Genomic DNA, 24,474 nt, shown 5'->3' with positions numbered 1-24,474 from the left:
CCGCACTGAAACTCTCCAGCAGCTAGGGGACAAACATTGCCAAGGCTGCGTAAGCCGGCTCCAAAGGAAGAGGCATGCTCGGACGCGGGGCCGCGACAGCAGCATCTTGCTTCGCGAGAGACCCACAGCCAACGAGGGGCGAAGGACTCTGGACAGCAGGCCACGCCTCGGCTACCTTCACTTCCTGCCCTTAAGGTTTCTCACTACGAAGAGCGGCGCTCCACCTCCGGCCCCGGCCGCCGGCCGCGGGCGTCAGACCCACAGGACCCCGCCGGAGCCCCGCCTCCTGCCTCTGCCTCCGTCTCTGCCCCTCACCTCTGCGCCTGCGCGACCGGAAAATTCGCGAAGGTTCCTGAAGCGAAAGCGGTCCTTTCCGGAAGCCGGCAGCCGCCCCAGCCTTCGGACTGGTGGTTGCAACGCAGCGTCTTGCGGTTGCCGGCTTTTGGGCCGGACTGGTACCGGTGGGGAAAGACATGGCCCTGCTGTGCTACAACCGGGGCTGCGGCCAGCGCTTCGATCCCGAGGTCAATGCCGACGGTAAGAGAAAAGCGCCGCCAGCCCTCCCTCCCCTCCCCGCCGCCTATCGGGGGACGCCCTTGGGCCAGACGGGGTCCCGGGGTCCTCCCGCGAGCCGTCGCCGCTCTGCCCCGGGTCAGGCTCCCCCCGGCCGCCCTCGGCTGCCCTGGGAGCCGCCCGCCGCCTCCTTGGTGCGCGGGGCCCCGGGGCCCCGGGGCCGGCGCCCGTAACGGTGTCTGCCGCCGCCGGAACCCGCTGAGCCGCGCTCCCCGGGGCCACACGTGTTTCCCAGCGGTTCTCTCACCCAGCAATTCGCCTGGGATGGAGCACCTCCGTATCCCCACGCGGTCTCTTTGGGGAAGCAGAAGGCATCCCGGGGCGACGGGTCTCGCTCGGAGGTTGATTTGCTGTGAATGAGAGTGAGTGTGGGACGGACGGACGGACGGACGGACAGACAGACGGACAGACAGGTGGGAGGGTTGGACAGCGGGCGGGTTACCCTAGCATGTTAAGTTCGGCCTCGTTGTATTCGTATAAAAGTCGGTCTGAAAGCCTTCTGTCGGCGTGTTCAGTAGACCCACTTTTACAAACTTACTGTCAAAAGGAAAAAGGTGTACTTGGTTAGGAAAATTGTCCTATATCTTGACGCTGTGAAGTTTTGATATCCCCGCCCCGGGGGGGGATACATGGGTTCTCCTTTACTTACTTAGTAGCGGTATTTGTGGTGGGTATTTTTGTTACGGCCGCCCAATTTTAATACCATGCCATCTACAGGATAACTGAATTATCTCCACTGGACCAAGGTGTCAAGTTAATGATGTAAAGTGACAGGTAGTGACTAGACCCGGTGAAAAATAGAAAATGACCAATGAACTTCGATTGCGATTTGTGAAAGGGATGAAGTAGCAGCATTTGTCGTGTTTTCTATGTGCCAGTCTATCACTTTATTACATTATTTCATTTTAATCTTTACAGCCCTATGACGTATGCATATTAGAGAAGCCGAGTTCAGCATGGTAGCAACATTGGTCTTCATTGTGAAAGAGATTAAATTCGATGCCTTTTAAAGTCCTTTTCACCTTTGAGATGTCTGAGATATTTACCTTAGTGCACAGGTGAATTGGTGACATTTAAAATGGTAAGACCATTGGCAGGATTCTGAGGAAAAGATAAATCCAGTCTTTATACAATACTCAAGTTACTGTCATTGACAATTTTATATTAATATGAAGTTATTCACTGGGAAAATAGTGAGATTTCAGTGAGTGACATAATCGAGGAATGCAGGATTTTAAAGCCCTTTGCTATTGGTAGTCCAAGTAACAAGTAAGTTGCCTTAGTGTCTGCACAGTATTCTAATAAAGGCAAAAGGTTGATGCTCTGTTGTACCGGACAATATGTTTATTTGTAAGGGTGTTATGTACCAGCGTAAAATTAAGAGGTGATAAAGCCACATTTTGGAAGTTGGCTCTGCATGTGAAATGATACAGTACTTAGGAAAGAGAGGAGAGGAGACAGGAAAGTCAGGAGTGGACATTCTCAGGGATTGTGTGTGATCAGCTACCAAACGCGGCTGGGAGCGCCAGTAAGGTAGCCGAAACTTTATTTGCTTCAGCAAATGGAGTCATTTTAGAGACTTAGAATAAATACTCCAAGGAAGTCGGTTGACTGAATGGAAAGTTAAGCAAATGGAGATAGGGAGGGAGTAGAAGACAAGAGTTAATGGCAAACTGTGGACTTGGTTAAGAGAAAGTTTTATACAATGGGAGAGGATGGACCTTACGTGTTGACTAAAATAACGAGACTCCCTTCTAAGCTGATAGGACATTTTAGTTTGAAACACAGCTAAATGAGTTTAAAGGAAACATGATTGGAAACTTGTATATAGTTAAACTGTTACTCTGGAAAAAGTACCACTTCACAAACAGTATTTTATTTAATCCAGTAAGCATAGGAGGAAACTGAAACAGCTACCAAGAGACAGAGGCAAAATTTGAGCCAGGGTCAGACCCACTGTTAAAAGCCCTTGGCTCTTAACCACTACAACTATAACGTTGTAGCTTCTTACCCTTAAAATATTACTTTGAGCTGAACTGCTGGTAAACTTTATATAAAGAGCAGAGAGGAAAATGTCCATCTGCTTGTTATTTACTCTTGAAAGCAGTGAATTTTTGATGTTCATACTATAATAATTGTATGGTTAAGACCTGACTCACTGCTGCTGCCATTCTGCCAAAACTGACTTATTATTGTGCCTCTTGCTGTGTTACACGTTATGTGTTTTATGTCTCTGGCTATATGTAAATTTGGTATTTAAAAATACTCTGTTCTCTGCTTTGGTTCCCCTCTCTCAACTTCATAGCCCTCTACATACTCATGTCTACTTTTTTCCAGCCCTTAATTCCATTACTACCCTTAATTGATAGCTTAATTCTAATTCATGGGTTTACTTATTGTACCATGAAAATACTTGACACTTTCCATTCTCTAGCATATTATCTATGTAACGCAACACCTGGTTACTAACTAAGGAAACCATATTGGTTATTAATACAGGGGTAGGGAGATTTCCTTAAGTACCAGGAATTAATCATTTTAAGGCAACACCAGCAATCAGAGGTTGTAGACAATTGAAAGCTAAGTAGGCATGAAGGTTGAGCAGAGTAGCCATATAAGAAAATTATGCAGGTGTGGAGCTGACTTGTTTTTCCTAAGTTCAAGGTTCCCTCAGGGAGTAAGTGTGTCTATTATCTGGTATTTTTTTAGACATAATACTCCATGCTGCGAACTGTAATAAGCCCATTTTCATAAGAGTTAAGTAAAAATTGATGATGAGGAAGAGTATAAGGAAATAGAAAATAACAATCAAACAATCATTGAAAATAGACTGTAGAACTTAAATTTCTTTTTAATGAAGTTTGTGTCTAGGAGTTGACACCTGTCTAGGAAACTTAAATTAGCAATTAGATATTAACATCAGTTTTTAAAATTTTGAACCTGCTCTTCCAAAATATATTTTTAGGAAGCCTTGGGTAACATGGATCAGTGCACATAAAGAATACTTAACTCTTTTGCTGCGTTGATTTCAAGATTTTTTTTTTCCAAAATGTGTTAGAAATCCACCAAAAAAACCCAAAAAGTTGATATTTGACTATTTTATGCATTTAATAATAACAATTTGAGCTGCTTTGTATATAAATGACATTATTTTTATGTGTAAAAATTTCCTATTCTTGAAAAACACAAAAACAGAAAAATGTACATCTGTTTTCCTAAACTTTCTTTCTGGAAGTTTCTATCCACAGTCAGTGGATGGAAATACCCATTCGGATATATCTGACCATCATGGCAAAAGGCTTAAGTTTGATAGTATTTTTGAAAAAAACAGAATTGAAAGATGATAGCACAATCTTGGAGCTTGAGTTTGGTACTAAACAAATTTTACTATTAGGTTGATGCAAAAGTAATTGCGGTTTAAAAGGTTAAAAATAATTGCAGAAACTGCAGTTACTTTTGCAGCAACCTACTACAACAATTAGTGGAATACAGAATATAATTTGTTATACTTGAACTATTTTGTATTGTGTTTGTCTATAAGTATCATTACTTTTGAATTGGAATTTTAACTATTTTTTAATAGTGTTATATTAAGCATAGTGTGTCATGCATCAAACTTGAGCAAGAGTGAATATGTAAGGCAAAGAAAAGTATTACCTGAATTTGGGGAAAAGATTAAATATTAACACCTGAAGGAAATAATGATACTTCTTTATTGGAAAATGCCTTTTTTTCTTCTCTGTTTTTGACCAGATGCTTGCACATACCACCCAGGTGTTCCAGTTTTTCATGATGCATTGAAGGTAGGAAATTGATATATTTCAGTCTCTTCATATTTATGTAGTAACTTTAGAGGTGTAATGCTAAATCTTTTATTTTTTTCACTTTGTGACTCTCTGCTTTCTTAATGACGGTTTTGGGTGGTTTAAGCAAGTGCTCCACTAAAAGTAAAGGAACAGTAGATAGTGCTGTTAAGGTCTTCCAGTAATAAAATTGTTATTTCTATCCCAGCCCTCATTTTTATATCCCTCGTTTCTTCACTTTCATAATTTTGAGGGGAAATAAAAGCATTTGTATTGCATCTTCATCTCTCAGTCTGTCATACAGCTGCTGTATAATAAGAGCAGCCCTGCATGTTAGGAAAGATTGTTATAAATACAGTGGTGCCGATATCAGGACAGACGTATAAGTTTACCGAAAAGAGATGCCACCTGTACATCCTTGATGTTCTGGAGAATTAGAGAAATAATAGAATGTTTGACCAGGTTTTTCATGGTGGGTCTATTGATCTTTTAAAATTTATGATAATATGGTACATTTTCCATTGTATATCTCAAAAGAAAATATTGCAGTATGGTTCTGCAGTGCTTTTAGGTGCTGCTACTTGTTCTTAGGAACCTAAATAGTCTTAAATGTCTGAATATTGTTGATCCCCTTTGAATTTCTAATTATACCTTTCAGAGACTAGTTGGACGTTTCTGGCATTTAACTGTTAGCCAGCCAAGTATAAACAAAAATGTACAAGCAGCCAAGTTTATTTTAATCTGGTTACTAAGTGAGGAAAATGGAACAAACATTCCATAGGGCAAGTTGAGACCTAACTCCTGCTTAACGTTTTTTTAGCGTTTTTAGAAATGTTTGGGGATGGAAACTGTGGTTCTGTGGGAATATTTATCTTTGCAGGGTTGGGGGCATTGTGTTTTTCCTGGACTGCCATCTAGTCTATGTTTATTTTTCTTACTGTACATTTTTCTTTTTTCTTTTAGTGTAATGTTTTCCTCCTGGCTCCTAACTGTGGACATACTTCACTTTTCAGGCTTTGGCTTCCTATTTTCCCTCATTTATTAGTTCATTTATTCCTTAAATGTCACTTCTAATGCCTATGGCTTCTACAGCATAATTCCATTTACGTGTGTCATTGACAAACACAAACCAGTCTCTAAAGTGGACTCTTATGCCAAAAATAGCCTGCCTTTGCTGCTGTTGGTAATCATATCACTAACTTTCTAGTCATTCAGTCTATTGCTCTTTTTTACTACGCAACTGTTAATCACTCAATCTTAATGATTTTACTTCGAAGTATTTTTGTTTCTTTTCTCATTCTACTGTTTATTAGTATCTTCATAAACCTTTCTTGAAGACCTAGAATTTACAAGACTGTTGGATTTCACAGCCCAGTAAATTTCAGACAAAAATTCAATTAGTGGTCCAGCCCAGTGGCTCAGGTGGTTGGAGCACCGTGCTCCTAAACCTGAGGTCGCCAGGTTTGATTGCCCCATGGACCAGTGAGCTGCGCCCTCTACAGCTAAGATTGTGAACAACAGCTCTCCCTGGAGTTGGGCTGCTGTGAGCAGCCGGAGGTCAGCGTGAGCTGACACGTGCTGCTTTGGGCTACCTTGTGCTGCCAGGAGCAACTGGTGGCCAACGTGAGTGGCCAGCACCCAGCGTGAGCAGCCAGTGAGAGCTGCCGTGAGCTGCTGTGAGCAGCAGACTGACGACTGGCTACCGGCTGCCTTAGCCAGGAGGAGCACAAGGCTCATAACACCAGCCTGGGCCAGGGACCTGTGTCCTACACAACTAGACTGAGAGACAACGGCTTGCACCGGAGTGGGGGTGGGAGAAAGGGAAGAAGGGAAAAAAAACAAATTCAATTAGTATAGTATCTGTGGAGTTGCCAATTTTCTGTTTAACGAAGAAGTTAAACATTGCATTAATGAAAGAACATCTTAATATTCAAATTAGAAGAGAAATATTCAGAGAGAAGGACAATCCTTAAGAAAAGATAGCAATCTTATACTCACTTAAATTTATCATTTTCTCATTTTAAGGGAACTACCATGGATCCCAGATTGGCATTTCAGATAACTGGTCTGTATCATGTATATATCCCAGTATTCCCAGAATACCTGATATTATTCTTCATATATGATTAAAACAATAAAGCCTTGTATAGAATAACTTGTCTGATGGCTATATTATCAATTTTATTAAACCCTGTATTTAAGATTATAACTTTTTACTTACATCTCAATTCAAAGTAAAAGAATTATATTTCAAAATAAAGGAAAATTTGAATTACAGCATACTTAACATCCTCTTTAAAGTAAAAAAAAAAACTTTAAGTACATATTGTGAAAAAAACCACTGTCCAATTCTTCAAGCTGTGTATTGAGAAAAACAGTGAGGTCCAAGTGGGTATGTGCAAAGCTGGCCCTTAGTCTGTGTTTGAGCCATCCTAAGTCTTGAGGCTGCTGGAATATAGGTGACAACTTAAAGCCATTTTTTGGTAAGCCAGTTTATATTTTGTTCAGTATTCACACACTGCGTTACAATTTCTGTATTTTTATGCTTCTCACTAAAAAGATCATTTAGCTTACAAAGATCTAACAATGCTTAGGCTGTTTTGTTAATTAAACTGTGTTCTGAAAATAGGTAGAAAGCTTATTGTTGAGGAACAGCTACTAGTTTGTTTAGAAACTGAATTATAATTATCTCTGACTTAATGGATTTTTAAAGTAAAGCACTTCACTTACTCCCCAGATCCTTTAAAATGTGCGAGTATGTTTTTAGAAATTATAAAATGTTCTATAAAAATCAATTACTATTTTTAATAGCAAAAGCAATTTCTGTTTCTCTTTTTTTTTTTAAGTGACAGTTGAACTTTTTATTTTTAAAAAGGGAATATTGGGGAACAGTGTGTTTCTCCCAGGCCCATGAGCTCCAAGTCGTTGTCCTTCAGTCTCGTTGTGGAGGGCGCAGCTCAGCTCCAAGTCCAGTCGCTGTTTTCAATCGATCTTTAATTGCAGTAGGCACAGCCCACCATCCCATGTGGGAATTGAACCAGCAACCTTGTTGTTGTTGAGAGCACGCGCTCTAACGAGCTGAGCCATCCTGCCGCCCCGCCAGAAGCTCAGCGGCAGGTCATTATCTTCAATCTAGTGGAGGGCGCAGCTCACTGGCCCATGTGGGAATTGAACCGGCAACCCTGTTCCGACCTCACGCTCTAACTAACTGAGCCATCCGGCTGTCCCTCTATTTTTAAGGTGCTTCCTTTCATAATAGATCATAACACACATCACTTCTAACATTGGTTAGTTTTTTGTGCTTTTGTGTTTTTTTTAAATCAGAGACTAAAAAGCATTTCACTTGATTAGCGGAATCATTTATAACATTTCAAAACTGAAATACATATATATGCAAGTCACTTTTGGATTCAAGGCAATAAGTGCAAATAGAGTGTTTTACTGGGTTGTGGTTCTCATGCAAATAATGTTTTCAGTTTTTATTCTCTTATGTTTCACAGGGTTGGTCTTGCTGTAAGAGGAGAACAACTGATTTTTCTGATTTTTTAAGCATTGTAGTAAGTATTAATTTTTTTTTCTAGATTATCTCCTAAAAATTACATATTCTGGGAAACTCCAAATTTAAGAAGTTTAATTTTGGACATCTATTGACTAGTCCCTATTAATTTGCAGATAGTACCTTTCTTTTAAAATGGAGCTCACCTCCCTTCTACAGTGTTTACAATAGGAATTTTTCTGTTTTAGAGATTTAAAGTTTTAACATACTACCTACTTGTTAATTTTGCTTTGTATTTGATGTTAGTAGTCCTGAAAGAACATCAAGAAGAAGGAAGATGGTAGGCAAAAATTTAATGCATACTCAGTTAGGAACGATAATGTTTTACCAAATCTAAGATATCATCAAAGTGCATCATTCTTTTGTGTACCCTTAAGAAAGAAAACTAAAGCTGTTGATTAAATAACATGCCATTGATCTTATGATTTCAGAAATGTTAAAATGTACATATTACTCAATGGAATATGGAAAAGGTAGCTAGCATTTACTGAATGTTTGCCACCTGCCAGATGTGCCAAGTATTCTATTGTTTTAATCCTCTCAGAAAATATCTTAAGTGCCATTATCTCCATTTACTGACTGAAGAAACTGAGGTTAAAAAGACTAATTAACTTTCTCCAGGTATGTAGCTAGTAAGTAGCAGAACTAGGGATCAAATTGAGACCCTTTTTTATAAATAGTTTGTAGAATTCTCTTTGTAAGGTCTCCAGAATCTGTTACCTATAAACAAGTTTATGCTGTACATTTAATAGTTAAGTAGATGTTTATGAAGTGTTTTACAAGTATTTTTAATGCATTATTCAAATGTAATAACTCTTTTATAAAATAACAAATTTGGAGTCCTATTTTTAGTTTCTTAAAATAAGTTAATGTGATGCAAGGGGTGAAAGCATACAATAGGTTTTATTAATAAAGAATTGAAAAATAGTATTACTTTCATGGCATGTGAAATAGATGATAGGATAACTCATAATGAATACCTTTCACTAACAGGGCTGTACAAAAGGTAGACATAATAGTGAAAAGCCACCTGAGCCCGTCAAACCTGAAGTCAAGACTAGTGAGAAGAAAGAACTGTCTGAATTGAAACCCAGATTTCAGGAGCACATCATTCAAGCCCCTAAACCAGTAGAAGCAATAAAGAGGCCAAGGTACATTTTTTACAGTTGCATATTATTGTCACATTATTGTTTCTGGAATTTCCTTTTATGGTTTGGAATAATACCATGTGTACCTTTTATGTAGTCACTAGCTATTGAACTGTTTGATTTTCCTTTAGGTAGACCTTTCCTTTATATCCCCTCTCAGCTTGAGGACATGTACACAGTAAACTTCATTGCTGATTTGCTCACTGTACCACTATAATTATGGCAGACTAGGGAAGCCATGCATCCTTCTTGTGCCAGGGCTTGTATCTTTTCTACTGTGGCATAGTAAAATTCTGTAAAGGAATTGTCCTTATCAGAGAATGAGTTTGAGTTGAAAAAGAATATAGAGGTCCTTCCTTCCATTTTTCTACTGTTACTTGAATATCTCCTAGGACATTATTAACAGAAGAATATTTAAGTTTTCTTTCAAATAATTCTAGTGAAGAAGAATTTGCTTTTATTTCAACGTGGCCCATTATATTGTGACTAAATCAGTGTATAATTTTCATGTGTATTGAGCCAGATTTTTATTTGTCCATATTTTGCCACTTAGAACAAGCCTAGTCACTCATCTTTTACTTTCAGATGCCTGAAAACTGTTAATCTCATTATCACTGACAAGTTCTTTTTGTTTTAACTTTTAAAAATTTATTTTCGATTACTTTTGACATACAATATTATATTAATTGCAGGTGTACAAAACACATAGTGATTGAACATTTATATATCTTACACAGTGATAACCCCAAGAGTCTATTACCTGACACTGTACAGTTATTACAATATTATTGACGATATTCCTCATGCTGTACTTTGCATCCCTGTGCCTTTTTTTATTCAGTTATACTTGACCTTCAGTGTTATTTTGTATTGGTTTCATGTGTACAACGTAGTGGTTAGACATTTATATAATTTATGAAGTGATCCTCCTAATACATCTAGTATCCACCTGACATTATACATAGTATTTACAATATTATTGACTGTATTCCCCATACTGTACTTTACATACCTTATTTTGTTACTACCAATTTGTCCTTCTTAAAACCTTCACCTTTCTGATCCAGTCCCCTAACTCCCCTCCCATCTGGTAACCATCAGTTTGTTCTCTGTATCTATGAGTCTTTATTTGTTTCTTTATTTTGTCCTTTAGTTTCTACATATAAGTGAGATCATATGGTATTTATTTTTCTCATTCTGACTTACTTCATTTAGTATAATACCCTTTAGGTCCATCCATGTTGTCGCAAATGATAAGATTTCATTCCTTTTTATGGCAGAGTTGTAATCCATTGTGTACATGAGGTGTGATCTTTTAAAATTTTTAAATTTTAAAAAATTACTGCAGTAAAAGACACATTGCCATTAATCTCCGTCAAAATATTCCCTTTACCCCATAGTTCTTACCACTTTCTGAAGTAGTTATGGAAGTCTTCTTTCATGAGTGTCTTTAGTTGAGCTGTTGTGGCTGCATCGATGTCCTGAATCAATTCAAAACATTTTCCTTTCATGATCATTTTGACTTTGGCGGAGAGCCAGGTCCAGTGAAGAAGGTGGATGAGGACACACCGTAATGTTTTATTTGACAGAAATTGCCGAACCAGAGCGATATGTGACATGGAGTGTTGTCATGATGGAGGATGAAGTAAATATACTCACGAAAGAGGACTTCCAGAACTGCTTCAGAAAGTGGCAAGAATGATGGAATAAGTATGATTGAAGTGAGGGGGAGTTTTCTGAGGGGGTTTAATAGCAATGTGTCTTTTACTGTAATAAATTTTTTATATTTAAACATTCACTATCTTTTGATCACACCTTGTATGTACCACATCTTTATCCAATCGTCTTTTGTTGGGCATTTTGGTTGTTTCCATATCTTGTCTATTGTAAATAGCACTGCCGTTAACATAGGGGTGCACATATCTTTTTGAATTAGGGTTTTGGATTTCTTTGGATAAATACTCAGCAGTGAAATTACTGAGTCATAAGGTATTTCTACTTTTAATATTTTGAGGAACCTCCATACTGTTTTCCATAGTGGCTGCACCAATTTGCTAACCCTCCAACAATGTGCCAGGGTTCCCTTTTCTCCATATCCTCGCCAGCACTTGCTGTTTGTTGATTTGTTGATCATGGCCATTCTGACAGGTATGAGGTGATGATATCTCATTGTTTTTATTTGCATTTCTCTGTGTATTAGTGATGTAGAACAGCTTTTTATATGTCTATTGGCCATTTTTATGTTCTCTTTGGAGAAATGTCTGTTCAGGTCCTCTGTCCATTTGTTAATTGGATTGTCTTTTTTGATGTTGAGTTATATATGAGTTTTTTATAAATTTGAATATTAACCTCTTTTGAGATGTATTATTGGTGAATATCTTCTCCCATTCAGTAGGATGTCTTTTCATTTTGTTGATGGTTTCCTTTACTGTGCAAAAACTTTTTAGTTTGATGTAGTCCCATTTGTTTTTTGTTTTTTTTCTTTTGTTTGTCTAGCCCGAGGAGATATATCAGTAAAAAGGGTAATGTCTGAGAATTTACTGCTTGTGTTTTCTTCTAGGAGTTTTATGGTTTTGGGTCTTACATTTAAGCCTTTAGTCCATTGTATTCTTGTATACAGAGTAAGAAGGTGCTCCAGTTTCATTTTTCCGCATGTATCTTTCCAGTTTCCCCAGCACCAAATATTGAATAGACTGTTTTTACCCCAATGTGTATTCTTGCTTCCTTTGCCATAGATTAAATGACCACATAGGCATGGATTTATTTCTGGGTTCTGTATTCTGTTCTATTGACCTATGTGTCTGTTTCTATGCCAATACCATGCTGTTTTGATTACTATGGCCTGGTAGTATAGTTTGATATCAGGTAGCATGATACCTCCAGCTTTGTTCTTATTCAGGATTTCCATGGTTATTCGGGGTCTTTTATGCTTCCATATAAATTTTCAGATTATTTGTCCTGGTTTTGTGAAAAATGTCTTTGGTGTTTTGATAGGGATTGCGTTGAATCTATAGATTGCTTTGGGTAGTATGGATGTTTTATCCATGTTCTTCCTATCCATGAGATGTTATATGCTTTCTTTAATTTCTCTCTTCAGTGTCTTATAATTTTCCAAGTACAGGTCTTTTACTTCCTTCTTAAATTTATTCCTAAGTTGTTGGTTTTCTTTTGAGGGGAGGGGTTGATTTTTTTCTTTTTTTTTTTGTTTTTTTTGATGCAGTTGTAAATGGGATTGTTTTCTTAATTTCTCTTTCTGATAATTTGTTGTTGCTATATAAAAATACAATAAATTTCTGAATATTAATTGTGTATCCTGCTACTTTACTAAATTCATTTATCCAGTTCTTATAGCTCTGGTGGAATCTTTAGGGTCTTCTATATATGGTATCATGTCATCTGCAAATAATGACAGTTTTACTTCCTCCTTTCCAACTTTTTTTTCTTGTCTGATTATTTTCTTGTCTGATTGCTGTGGCTGGGACTTCCGATACTAAAATGTTGAATAAAAGTGGTAAAAATGGACATGCTTGCCTTTTTCCTGCTCTTAAGGAAAATGCTTTTAGCTTTTCCCTATTAAGTGTGATGTTAGCTGTGAGTTTGTCATATATGGCCCTTATTATGTTGAGATATGTTCCCTTTATTCCCACTTTACTGAGAGTTTTTATCATAAATGGATGCTGGATTTTGTCAAATGCTTTTTCTGCATTTGTTGATACGATCATTTGCTTTTTATTTTTCATTTTGTTTCTGTGGTATACCACGTTAATTGATTTGTGGATATTGAACCACCTTGCATCCCAGGAATAAATCCCACCTGTTCATGGTATATGATCTTTTCAATCTATTGTTGAATTCGGTTTGCTAATACTTTGCTGAGGATTTTTGCATCTGTGTCTGTCGGGGATCACTGACGATTTTTTAACGTATTTGATTTAGATGGCATATCTGTTAAAGTACTTTTAAAATACCTTTTGATCATTTTGCAGTAGAATTATAGACTCCTCATGCTCACTTTCTGATGAACTAGACTTTAGTTTAATTTTACCTTCCCACACATGCATATTGGGTACCACTATTACACCATGTTTTCTTCATGTTGCACTTCAGTATTTTAGAACCAAAATACAGGAATTAAAAAACAGCTGGATTTTAACCTCAGATATGGTCCCTGTTGGTATTTTATTCACACTATGGACTTACTGTTTTCCTTTGTTTTTCTCTATTGCTCTTACTAAAATAAACTTACAGCATATTTAGTAATACCAGACCAAGATAAGAACCCTAAGAGACATTCCTATATTTGTTCATTAACCAAACTTCTTAGAATGATTTTCTTCTATCTTCACCTTATTCATAAACACGAGAGACTTAATCGAATGCCTTGCTGGCTGATTTGCCCATTAAAAAAATTATCAGAAAAAGACAATTCTGGCATGGCTCATTCTTAAGTATTACAGTGAAGTCTGTAATACAATAATTGACAGTGTGAGTTAGTTTTGTTTTTTTAATGATGGGCTACTGTTTTACTTAAGAGGAGGGAAAGAAATTAAATGTTTTATCCTAAATTCATTTGGAGGTATTGTAGAGATTATGAGGGTACAGGTTTTTACGTACTTTGTTAATACTTCCTACGTCAGTAGTTCTATTTTATTAAAGGTGTAGAATAATCTAAGATTTCTATTTTTATTGCCGCATTTATTCTTAATACATATTTACTGGCTGGCCTCAAAAAATTTTACATACAACGCTTAACCATTATGAAGTGTTAGGGGATTCTGTTATTACTATATTTTTCAGCTGCACTAAAATTGCTTTGTTATACAACTGTATGTGAATTTATAGATGTGTATACCAGTGTGCAAACAACATAATTTATCTCCATCAGTAGGAATATGGATTCACTTAGTATATATTTATGGCTTGTTTATTATATGCTCAGCATTTTACTCAGTCATGGAATATAAAATTACATCATGGTCCCTTCCTTGGAGTTACTCATCTTGACAAACTTGGATTCCCAGTGTTTATTTCCTTCCCATTTGCCCTACTGTTGAGTGATTTCATGTGTGAGCAGTAACATGATTATTTGAGGCTTAATATTTTAATATCAGAATCTTTTCAGTTAAAGCTTAGCAATGTCAGTACATTGTAGTGGTTGTTTGTGAAATACTTTTTAATGGGAATAGTTGATTTACAAGGCATTTGGCCTCTTTTCACAAATAGACTCTTAAGTGTATTTATTTTTTTAGTACAAAGAAATATTTTGGTGTATCAATAATGGTAATAAAGTTTCAAAATTCTCTAGCCCAGATGAACCAATGACAAACTTGGAATTAAAAGTGTCTGCCTCCCTAAAACAAGCACTTGATAAACTTAAACTATCATCAGGTAATGAAGAAAATAAGAAAGGTAAGATTTTGTTTTGTATTTTGTAATTTTTTTATATAATTAACTAATTATTTAAAAGAGACAGGAGCCATATAATTTACTGAATATACATATGAAGAAGTAGCTAATTGTAGTAAAGAGCTTATTTTTGTTCTCTAAATGCTAGTAATACCACAGAATGAATATGTGGTATATTCATAACGAGAGCCTGTTAATTAAAACTTACTTTCTTTGATTCATTATTTTTTAACAGTGAGTTAAATTTCTTTGATAATTGTAAATGTTTCGTTTGTGCATGAGATAAAATATATTCAGTGTTCTCTGATCCTATACCTGATACCATGGGAGGAAAGTACCTGTTCCTGATTTCTCTTTTATAAGGTTAATATTGGATATAGTATTGTGTTATAGAAATGTGTCAGATATCATTTTGGGGATATAGGCAAAACCTAATCACAATAGTTCGTTTCTTATTACCTTTTTAAATACATTACCTGAAAGGTCACAGAGAAAACTTAGTTACTTAAAATTGTTTTAAAGTGTCAGGTTTTTTTTTTTAATTTTTGTATTTAGATTATTTTTTTTTAATTTGTGTTATGGAAAAGATTCCTTTTGAAGAATGGTACTACAGTCAAGTGTTCTATTTTAATGTTTCTAATTGACTTTTTTTCCTTTGTTTCAGAAGAAGACAGTGATGAAATTAAGATTGGGACCTCATGTAAAAATGGAGGGTGTTCAAAGGTACGTATTGTAAAATTTGTGTTAAATCATGGAAGTAAAATTTTAATTTTGAAAAGACAGTGCAATTTACTGACTCATTTCAACAAACATTTGTGTGCCTATACGTGTCGGGCACTATGCTATGAATTAGGGCTATGAACATGGATAAGAGACTATCTCTGAGGAGCATCATATCTGATAAAATGTTGGAAATAAATAATTGTCATTCAGTTACATTTGCTGAGCACTCAATATGTGCCAGGCGTTGTTTTGGAGCCTGGGGATACAGTATTAAAGCAAAAATCTCTGTTCTTGCGAGGCTGATCTAGTTTAGGAAGAAAAACAACAAATAGGTAATTGAATATGAATTCAGGTATTTATGAAGACAAGGAGATAGAGTGAAGAGATAGATTGTCAGAGAAGTTCTTTTTGAAGTGGTAACACAATCAGAAATCTGAATAATCTAGTAGATGAGTTATGTAAACCTTGGAGTAGATATGGGAGTAGTATCTATATCTTTCGAGCTTGTCTTTTGAAGAAGTTATGAGAAAGAGGAGTGTGGGGCTTGGTCAAGAATGTACAAATAAGTGGTGGGTAAGAGAGGTAGGCAAGGTTATGCAGGTCCTCACAAGCTTAATGAGGGATTTGGTCTTTGTTCTAAGTATAATGTGAAGCTATTAATTTGTTTTAAGAAGGGGTTTTAAAAATATGTCTTTGCTGCTAAGTTGCAAATATAGTAGGGCAGGAGTGGAATTGGAAGAAGGAAACCATCTAGGATTGGAGAAGAGTGTGGAAGGCCAGGGAATGGGTTTGGAGGGTATGTTTTGGAGAAGTGATTAAATGTGGGATATAATCACACATCTCAGTGAGACTTTTTCCTACCTACTGTACGTTAAATATTATACCCTCCAACATTTCCACTCTCACTACTTTTTTCTACATAGCACTTGTCACCTTATGACATACTACTTATTTTGCATATTTATTTTACTTGTGACCTGTTCAATCTGATGCAAGGTCTACAAGAAAAGGATTTTGTTTTGTTCTTTACTGTAATTTGAATGCTTAGAGCAGTTCCTGGCACATGGTAAATGCATGTAGAGTGAATGATATTTGGAAATGTTAGCAGGACTTCGTAAAGAATGGGAAGTAATGGAAGGGGGCTTGTGGCTCTAGCGTCTAGGTGATCAGTGACCCCATTAACAGAGAAGGAGAAGATGGGATTGGAGTGAGCAGGTTTGTAGTTTTCCCTCATGTTAAGTTTGAGATCACCTTGCTCATTTAGGAATGGAAACAAAAGTATTCGTGTGTATGAAGTAGAAGTAGTAGATAAAAGAGAATGATTAATTCTTGCGGTCGTACGGTAGTAGAGTAAGAGCAGACAGAAGGTATACCAAATGAATTTTGTAAAACAAATGACAGTTCTGTAAATGGACTAAAAAGGAAAGGGTATCCCAAGCAGAGGTGATAGCAGTAGCATATAGCAAACAATAAATAGTTAATAATGGTACAGAATTTGCTGGTGTGAAGTTGAGATTAAAAGAGATAAGTAAAGGCCAGATCCTGAAAGGCTTTTATAATGCTCAAAAGTTAGACTAGCCTTTAGGTTATGGAGGCCATTAAAGAAATTTTTTAATCTTTTTCACTGAAATACAACATTTAAAAGGATCCAAATACAAGTTTATAAATCAAGGGATTTTCACAAAGTAGAGCCCTCTGTTTATGCCTACTCATTTCTTCTCCCAAAGATAACCACATTTTTCTATCAACATAGAAATATGCTGGATTCTGAATTTATCACTATAAATAGTTTTGCCTATTTTTGAACTTAATGTAAATAGAATCATAGGACAAGTACCCTTGTGTCTGTTTTCCTTTGCTTAATAAAGTGTTAGCATTATCTTTGTTGCATATTTTATTAACATAGTGTGTTCATTTTCATTGTTTTAAAATATGCCATTGTTTGAATGTGCCAATCAGTTTGTCCTTTCTACTGTCCTTCAAATTTTTTTTTTTTTTTGATTATACTGTGAACATTTGGTGCGTGACCTTTGGGACAGATGTACACATTCCTATTAGAGATATACCTGGAAATAGAATTGCTGGATTATAATGTGTATATTTTCAGATATTTCCACATAGTTTTCCAAAGTGATTGTATTTACACTCCTACCAGCAGTTTATGTGGTTGGTTTAATTTGTTCTACACCAGTCTTATATTTTTGCCATTCTGGTGGGTGTGTAGTGTTCCCATTGTGGTTTTAATTTGCATTTTCGAGATGATGAGATTGAATGCCTTTCTTTACGTTTACTGGCCGTTTGGATAGCTTTTGTGACATGTCCAAAATCAGTTACCTATCTTTTTATTAAGTTAGTTTTTTTCCTTACTGATTTTAGGCATTCTTTATTTTCTAGCTAAAAGTTCTTGGTCAGAGAGAGACACTGTACATTTTAACAGTCTTAATAATGGCTTTTGATAAATGGAGGCTCCTTAATTTTAATAAAATCCAGTTTGTCCATCTTTTCTTTGTGACCAGTGCTTTGTGTGTCCTATTTAAGAACTGTGCTTACTTGAGGGCCATGAATTAGAATGTTAGTGTAGCCTCATTCCATAAAATCTGCTATTGATCAAGAGGAAGGTTAGCGAATTAAACTGATAGATATTTTTAAGTCAAATTGACAGTTTTGTGGTAGACTACGTATGGATGGAGGAAGATGAAAAATTAAAGAGGACTTACAGAATTTTGCTTTGGGAGACTGGATATGGTGCCATCAAATAAGGTGGAAAGACAAATAGGAGATTTGGGGGGGTAACAGTGATAAATTCAGAATCTAGCATATTGAGTTTCATGTACTTAGAGAGTATCTTTAAGAGATACACACACTCAGTACTTTGGATTTACAAAAAGTAAACATACAGAATTTTATTTTCTATACTTGTAGGTGATTGCAATAAATACCAAAGTAGAGAGAAAAGTGTACATACTTTTTGTGAATTCATCTATAGAGCCTTCACCTATGGCAGCAGCAATAGGGCCCGGATCTTCCAGACAAACCCTGGATATATACAGAGGGTGCCAAAAATGGATACACGTTTTAAGAAAGGAAAAAAATTTAAAATTGTAATAATATATACTGATAAAAAATGAATACAAGTCACGTTTGACTTCTGCAGTTACAAAAGGTACTCAAAGTGGTTACCCTCAGCATCCAGACAGTTTTGATTACTGCGAACTACTGCTTGAGCAACGTTAACCAAAGTGTCCACTTGTATCGCTGCTCATGCTGTTCAAGTTTCTTCACACAGTACTACGCGCCTCAAACTTACCGCGAATGTGTGCAATTATTCGGCGTGTTACAGGTTCTGTTGCATACTCACTCCTCTATTGTCATTGTATTTCTGCAATGTTCTCGAATTTCAAATACCACTTCAAATGATCTTGCACTCCTAGAACGACAACTGTGCTTCCACCGTTGTCTTTGACTGTCCTGCCTGTCTCATAGTGACACTAGCATGCATTTGATTAACGCTATCTTTTGAGCGAACTGTCACGTTACACATTGCTACTGTAATTCAATTCAACTTGGAAAAGTAATACATAGATAACATCTCTTAAAATGTGTATACACTTTTTTGGCACCTCCGGGGTTTGGTGGGTGGTTGTGTGTGTGTGTGTGTGTGTGTGTGTGTGTGTCTGTCTGCAGTTCATTTTTTCCTCCATAAGGATAAGAAATCATCACTCTAGAACTTCCAGATTTGCTTATTAGATTTTCCATATTATTTCATAATGCCCATACAGAATTGATGTATATAAATCATGCTATAACTATTTCTGTTGAGATTACTAATCTCTTGGTTTTAATGTTGTATTGTAAATTAAAATACCTGAATAGGCTTGGATGTGACCTAATACCCAAAAGTCTGAAAGCATCTTTAATAAATCTTATTGCCTACTTTTCTATTTGCCTTTTTCATAGGGAACCGGCACTTAAGCATATCCAAAAAGAAGTCATTTTTTATTTCTTATTGGAATGGCCTAGGGCGACTTTATGAATGTTCTAGGAAATTTTTGTTATTTCTTGAGCGTTTCCATAATTCATAGAGGTCACCAATACTAGATGTGTATGAAACATAACACTGACATATGAAGCTAATTTTTTTTCTCTCTTTTAGACATATCAGGGTCTACAGAGTCTAGAAGAAGTCTGTGTATATCATTCTGGAGTACCTATTTTCCATGAAGGGTAACTTATACATGACTAATTAAAACTTTCATGGTAGAGGGTGGAAAAGTTAATATTCCTTTAAACATTATTTGCCATGCATTTTTTAATTAGTTTATTTACATTGTCGTGTAATCTTTACAATATCCTAGAAATGTAGGTTTTGTCTTCTTTTTACACATGAGAAACTGAAACAATATCACAGTTAAGTGGCCATTGTGATTCAGACTTCATGTTTTCTTCTTATTCCATTATATTTCAATGTGATACTCTGTTTAGGCTGAATAGTATTTTGTTTGAAGGACTGTTCTGCACATTGTAGGACATTCAGAATTTTTGACCCTGGGGCACTAAGACACCAACATTGTGGCATTCAAGAAAACCCATACTTTTCTACAGTCCTCTGTTGAGAGCCTCTCTTCTATGTTACCCTGTAGTTTATAGAAACACAGTACCATGTTAAAATTTTCCACTGTTTCCAGTGTCCTTCAGGATTCAAACCCAAAGTTTTACTGTGTAATTTTTGTCTTCCAGTGTTAGATTTTTCTCAGTAGTGGGTTTCGCTTACTTAGGGACTGTCCTTCACAAGATGTGTATACATTATTTTTCAGTTTGTTTGCATGTTATGTTCTCACTTTCCTGGGTTATTCGAATGTGAGGATTTTAAATCTTTGATCATATTACTTTTTGGTAGCTTCGTGAGGACACTGGAATGAGAGCTATTAGTAAAAAGCTGATTGAGAATTATGTGATGGTTTTAAGTTTCTTTATTCAAGAACTCCACAATTGCTATAATTGGCGTTCTGGTTTTAAAATTATTAGCCTGCTGATAGTTTTCATTGGTAACTTAGACACTTGTAAGATACTGAAGTTGCACACTTATTTATTGAATTTTTTAATTACACATGTCACTATTATACTTCTGGCCTTAATTGGTTGTGAGATTTTATTTCTGAAAATCTCCTTTGATTTTTTTTTTTTTAAAGGATGAAATACTGGAGCTGTTGTAGAAGAAAAACTTCTGATTTTAATACATTTTTAGCCCAAGAGGGCTGTACAACAGGGAAACATGTGTGGACTGCAAAGGATACTGTAAGTAACCTTTTCAAAATAACACATTACGATGTATTCAGCTGAGTCATTCTTAAAAGATTTTAGATTATTCTGTCTTCAAATTTTAAAAAAAGTTTTTCTCTCCCGCACATAGTAAAGTTTTGATGTGTCTTAAAAAAAAACACAAAAACTAAAATTAAGAGCAAGCTCCAGAGCATGATCAAAATAGCCATTGTGTATTTCCATGCAAGCATATAGGTTTTTGTGAAATACTTAAGCCTACCATAATTGGAGCATATTTTCTGTAATTCCATGGCTTGTTCCCACCTTTGGTTTTATAAAAGGCACTTTTCTACTCATTTGATGTTATTGATCACTTAGACCTATGATTCTCTTTTGGCCACTTAGAACTTCATTTAGCCCTTTACAGATGCACAAACACTTCATCTAGTTGCCAGAGAGGAGGATTGCAGACTTGTTTATTGGAATTGTTTTGAAAGTCTCTGCTTGGTACAGGAAATCTATCAACAGAAAAAAGAAGGCATCAGTTTCTACTTCCCTGGACAGTTTTTAAAAAGACTTGTGATTCTGCAAATAATTCCCCCAAATCCCATTAAGTTGTAAGAAGGCAAGAAATTTATTACTAAATAAGTGTTTGATAGCTATTAATGTATTTTATAATAAATTATTTTTATGTGTTGTATTTGGCATTAATAACCCCAAGGCAATGGACTCTTCTTCTAAAATAATTGTAAATTTTCACATTGCTTTAGGGATTCATATTCTACATTTGAGTATTCTATAATTTCTAATTTTTAATAACACATGGGTTGGAGATTATAAATATACCGCTCAAGTTATAATAATTCATCTACTACGAAATTTCGAGGAATGTTTTATTAGCAAAAAAGGAAGTCTTCCTGTAATTTCTCCGTGTTCCAAAAGATTGAAACACTTAGTTTGAAAACATAAACTGTTGTTTTCTGTTATATGCAAAAGTTTTCAGACTATAACTCTTGATGAAATATTTTTGTTATTTTTTAATGCATGCACTTACCAAGTATTAAGTGTCTAAGCCAGTAGCTAGGAGCAAAAAATTTAAGTGATATAAGAAATTTAAATTTAGTACAATTGTACCAAAATGTAAATACTATTTTTTACAGCAGGAGTGCCTTATAGTTTCTTGCATGATGTGACTAAGCCTCATTATAAAACAAATCAGTTTGTCTTTTTCTTCAAAATATTACTGATATAGCAGTGTAACACCGATAGGTAATAATTATTTCGATAATAGTAATCAAAATATTACTTCCACGAATTCTTTTTTTCTGCATGTATTATGAGAGGAAAATGAGTATTCAATAACAATAGCAGATTCCAATTTGTAGAAAATAAATGGAAGATTCCTTGCATGAGGTTAAGATATTGTCTGGTGTATCCCCCTAAGCAAATGTCTTTCTCACTTCAGTCTTCAAAGAATGTTTTTATGACTGTACTTAGTGGATTGCGGAGTGTTAAAATTTGATAAAGTTTCATGGGGAGTTCTTAAGTTGCCTTTTTCAGTATATATTAATACTATGACCCTAAAAGAAAAAAATCAAATGGAAGAAATAAGTGTGTTATCAAATCATAAAACTATACAAGATTCTTTGTATTATGATATATTTTGTTTAAACTTCTTGATGGTAACTGTAGAAGTTTGCCTTTAAAAATGTTAAGGGCTCAGTAGCACCTGGTAATTTTTCCCAATTAGATTCATCAAATTCCTCTTATAAAGAGGTTAATTATGTGCCACTTTGTAAATCCATAAAGTTTGTCTTATATTTGTCTTATATTACAGGGGAAGAAAGTTGTTCCATGTAGACATGACTGGCATCAGACTGGGGGTGAAGTCACCATTTCAGTATATGCTAAGAATTCACTTCCAGAACTTAGTCAAGTAGTAGCAAATAGTACATTGGTAAGTACACTAAATATGTCTGAGTAAAATTTTCTTTATACATTATTAGTTAAGTTAATGTAATACTGTTCTTGCTTGAGCTGATTTTAAGATAAGATCTTTTAATCTTTCCCATTTGAAAAAAGTTTGAAATTACTTTCACAGAAACTATTTTAAACGAAAATTTCTGCATAATAAAGTTATTTCTAAAGCATTCTGGAGATACTGTAGTAGCCTAGAAGATTTATCAAATAATACAGTACTTAGTTCTCAGTGTGAAAATTCAAGTTAATTTTTCTTTTTCTGTTAATGGTTTTCTCAAATAAAAAATTACAATGTTGGCAATTTCTTAAAATAGCTTAAATGATTTTTATCAATATATTCTTTTTTATAATTGTTTTCTATCATAAACCTTCAATTTGGATTTGATCGCTCAACTTTCTGTATCTTTTTCAGTTAAATGTGCACATTGTATTTGAAGGAGAGAAGGAATTTCATCAAAATGTGAAATTATGGGGTGTAAGTATTAATCCAGCAGAATCTTGTCTTATAATTTAAAATACCACTTATATAATAAAAAGCAGTACTTTAGTAATTGATGCAAAGTAGATATGTAACTTACCATTATTCTTACCAAAAAGTTGAAATCTAGGTGTTGAATTGGCATTAGAGACTTAGATTTTTGATTATTATCGTAAGATCAATATTTTCCTCTAAAACTAATAAAACTACACAGGTTTACTGTAATTCTCTTTAATGTGTTGCAGGTGATTGATGTAAAGCGAAGTTACGTAACTATGACTGCAACAAAGATTGAGATCACCATGAGAAAAGCTGAACCTATGCAATGGGCAAGCCTTGAATTGCCTGCAACCAAAAACCAGCAAAAACAAAAAGAAGATAAAACAGAATAAACTGAGAGGGAATAAAAAGTGTTTGCCTATTTCAGAATTCTTACTATGTGGTGATGTGGTGGCTTGCTGCTGTAATCTTTTATTCTGTTAATGTTGTTACTGTTGAATCTGGTATTTCAGGGTCAACAGTAGGTTCTTAAAAGCCAAAGTCATTTTATCTTTTTGTGCCTCCCATTTTCCTTTTGAGTTACCTAAGATTGATTATTCATTTCTTCTCCCTTAGTTGTGTCCTATACTTGAAGAAGCTAGAAAATAGCTCATAAACAGTTACAATATTTCTTAGTGTAATATTATGTTAAGCCAAGAAACATAAAGTAACATTTGTTCATTTCTTTCTATTCCATAATTAGTAAAGCAAGATGGAATGTCAAAAATTTTAATTAGTTTTCTCATGAGTTTGTGTTCCTATGATACTTGAAAATCTTTAAAGAAGAGAGAAAGCTCTGCAATATTTTTTCCACTCGGGACGGTTACTTTCTGTGGGAGGTATAAATAATTCTGAGGTAGTGTAGTAAGTAAAGAGGAATATGTGCATTGATTAACAAATTAGAATTTGTTTACAACTAATTGAAATAAAAAACTATATCAATACCTATATTACTTGCCAAGCAGTATGATTTAAGAGTATAAGAAACAAGTATAGAGGTGTCAATTTGGTTAAAATTTACCATTTTATAAAACTAAGCAATAATGTTAAATATCTCTTTATTATTTATAAGGTCTTGGTATGATGTTATGACTAAATTGTATCTGAATTATAGCTACACCCTCTTACAATCTTGAATTATGTATAAAGAGAAACTAAATACATATCTGGCCTCCCTGATGGAATACTATAAAATTATAGATTAAAAGGCTTATGGAAATACATTAGAGTATCAGAAAACGATTTAAGCTTTGCTTTATGACAGCTGTCTGTTACATGTTAAATAAAATAGCTTAATTGTTTTGGAGGGTTTTTTTAGGTTTTCATGAACAGTTTGACAATTCTAGGTGAATGTTGATTATATATTGTACTTTATTAAATAGGTATCAGAATTCGATTATTTATGCTAATTGAACCCATTAAAAGATAAGTTAACTTTTTGAGGTAATGCAGAGCTTACAAAGGAAATGAAAAATAAGAAATGTTATGAAGTCCAAAACTCTCATAGAA

General features: G+C 35.3%; 1 protein-coding gene across 2 annotated transcripts; it reads left to right on the top strand.

Annotated features, from left to right (window-relative positions):
- The first annotated feature begins 334 nt into the window (after positions 1-334).
- CHORDC1 (cysteine and histidine rich domain containing 1) lies at positions 335-24,266 on the top strand. 2 transcript variants are annotated; one of them, XM_033121281.1, is made up of 11 exons: positions 335-537; positions 4,327-4,376; positions 7,877-7,933; positions 8,926-9,083; positions 14,386-14,489; positions 15,151-15,209; positions 19,363-19,433; positions 20,399-20,504; positions 22,306-22,425; positions 22,861-22,923; positions 23,172-24,266. In XM_033121281.1, exons 1-11 carry the CDS (start codon positions 474-476, stop codon positions 23,316-23,318), a joined length of 999 nt encoding a protein of 332 aa, XP_032977172.1. In that variant the 5' UTR covers positions 335-473; the 3' UTR covers positions 23,319-24,266. The 2 variants fall into 2 exon arrangements, with proteins under 2 accessions (XP_032977172.1, XP_032977173.1); XM_033121282.1 differs by having other exon boundaries at positions 15,154-15,209; positions 23,172-23,361.
- The last annotated feature ends 208 nt before the right edge of the window (positions 24,267-24,474 follow it).

The sequence above is a fragment of the Rhinolophus ferrumequinum genome, chromosome 11 (assembly GCF_004115265.2).
Source record: "Rhinolophus ferrumequinum isolate MPI-CBG mRhiFer1 chromosome 11, mRhiFer1_v1.p, whole genome shotgun sequence".
NCBI lineage: Eukaryota > Metazoa > Chordata > Mammalia > Chiroptera > Rhinolophidae > Rhinolophus > Rhinolophus ferrumequinum.
This window is presented reverse-complemented; position numbering and strand designations above follow the sequence as displayed.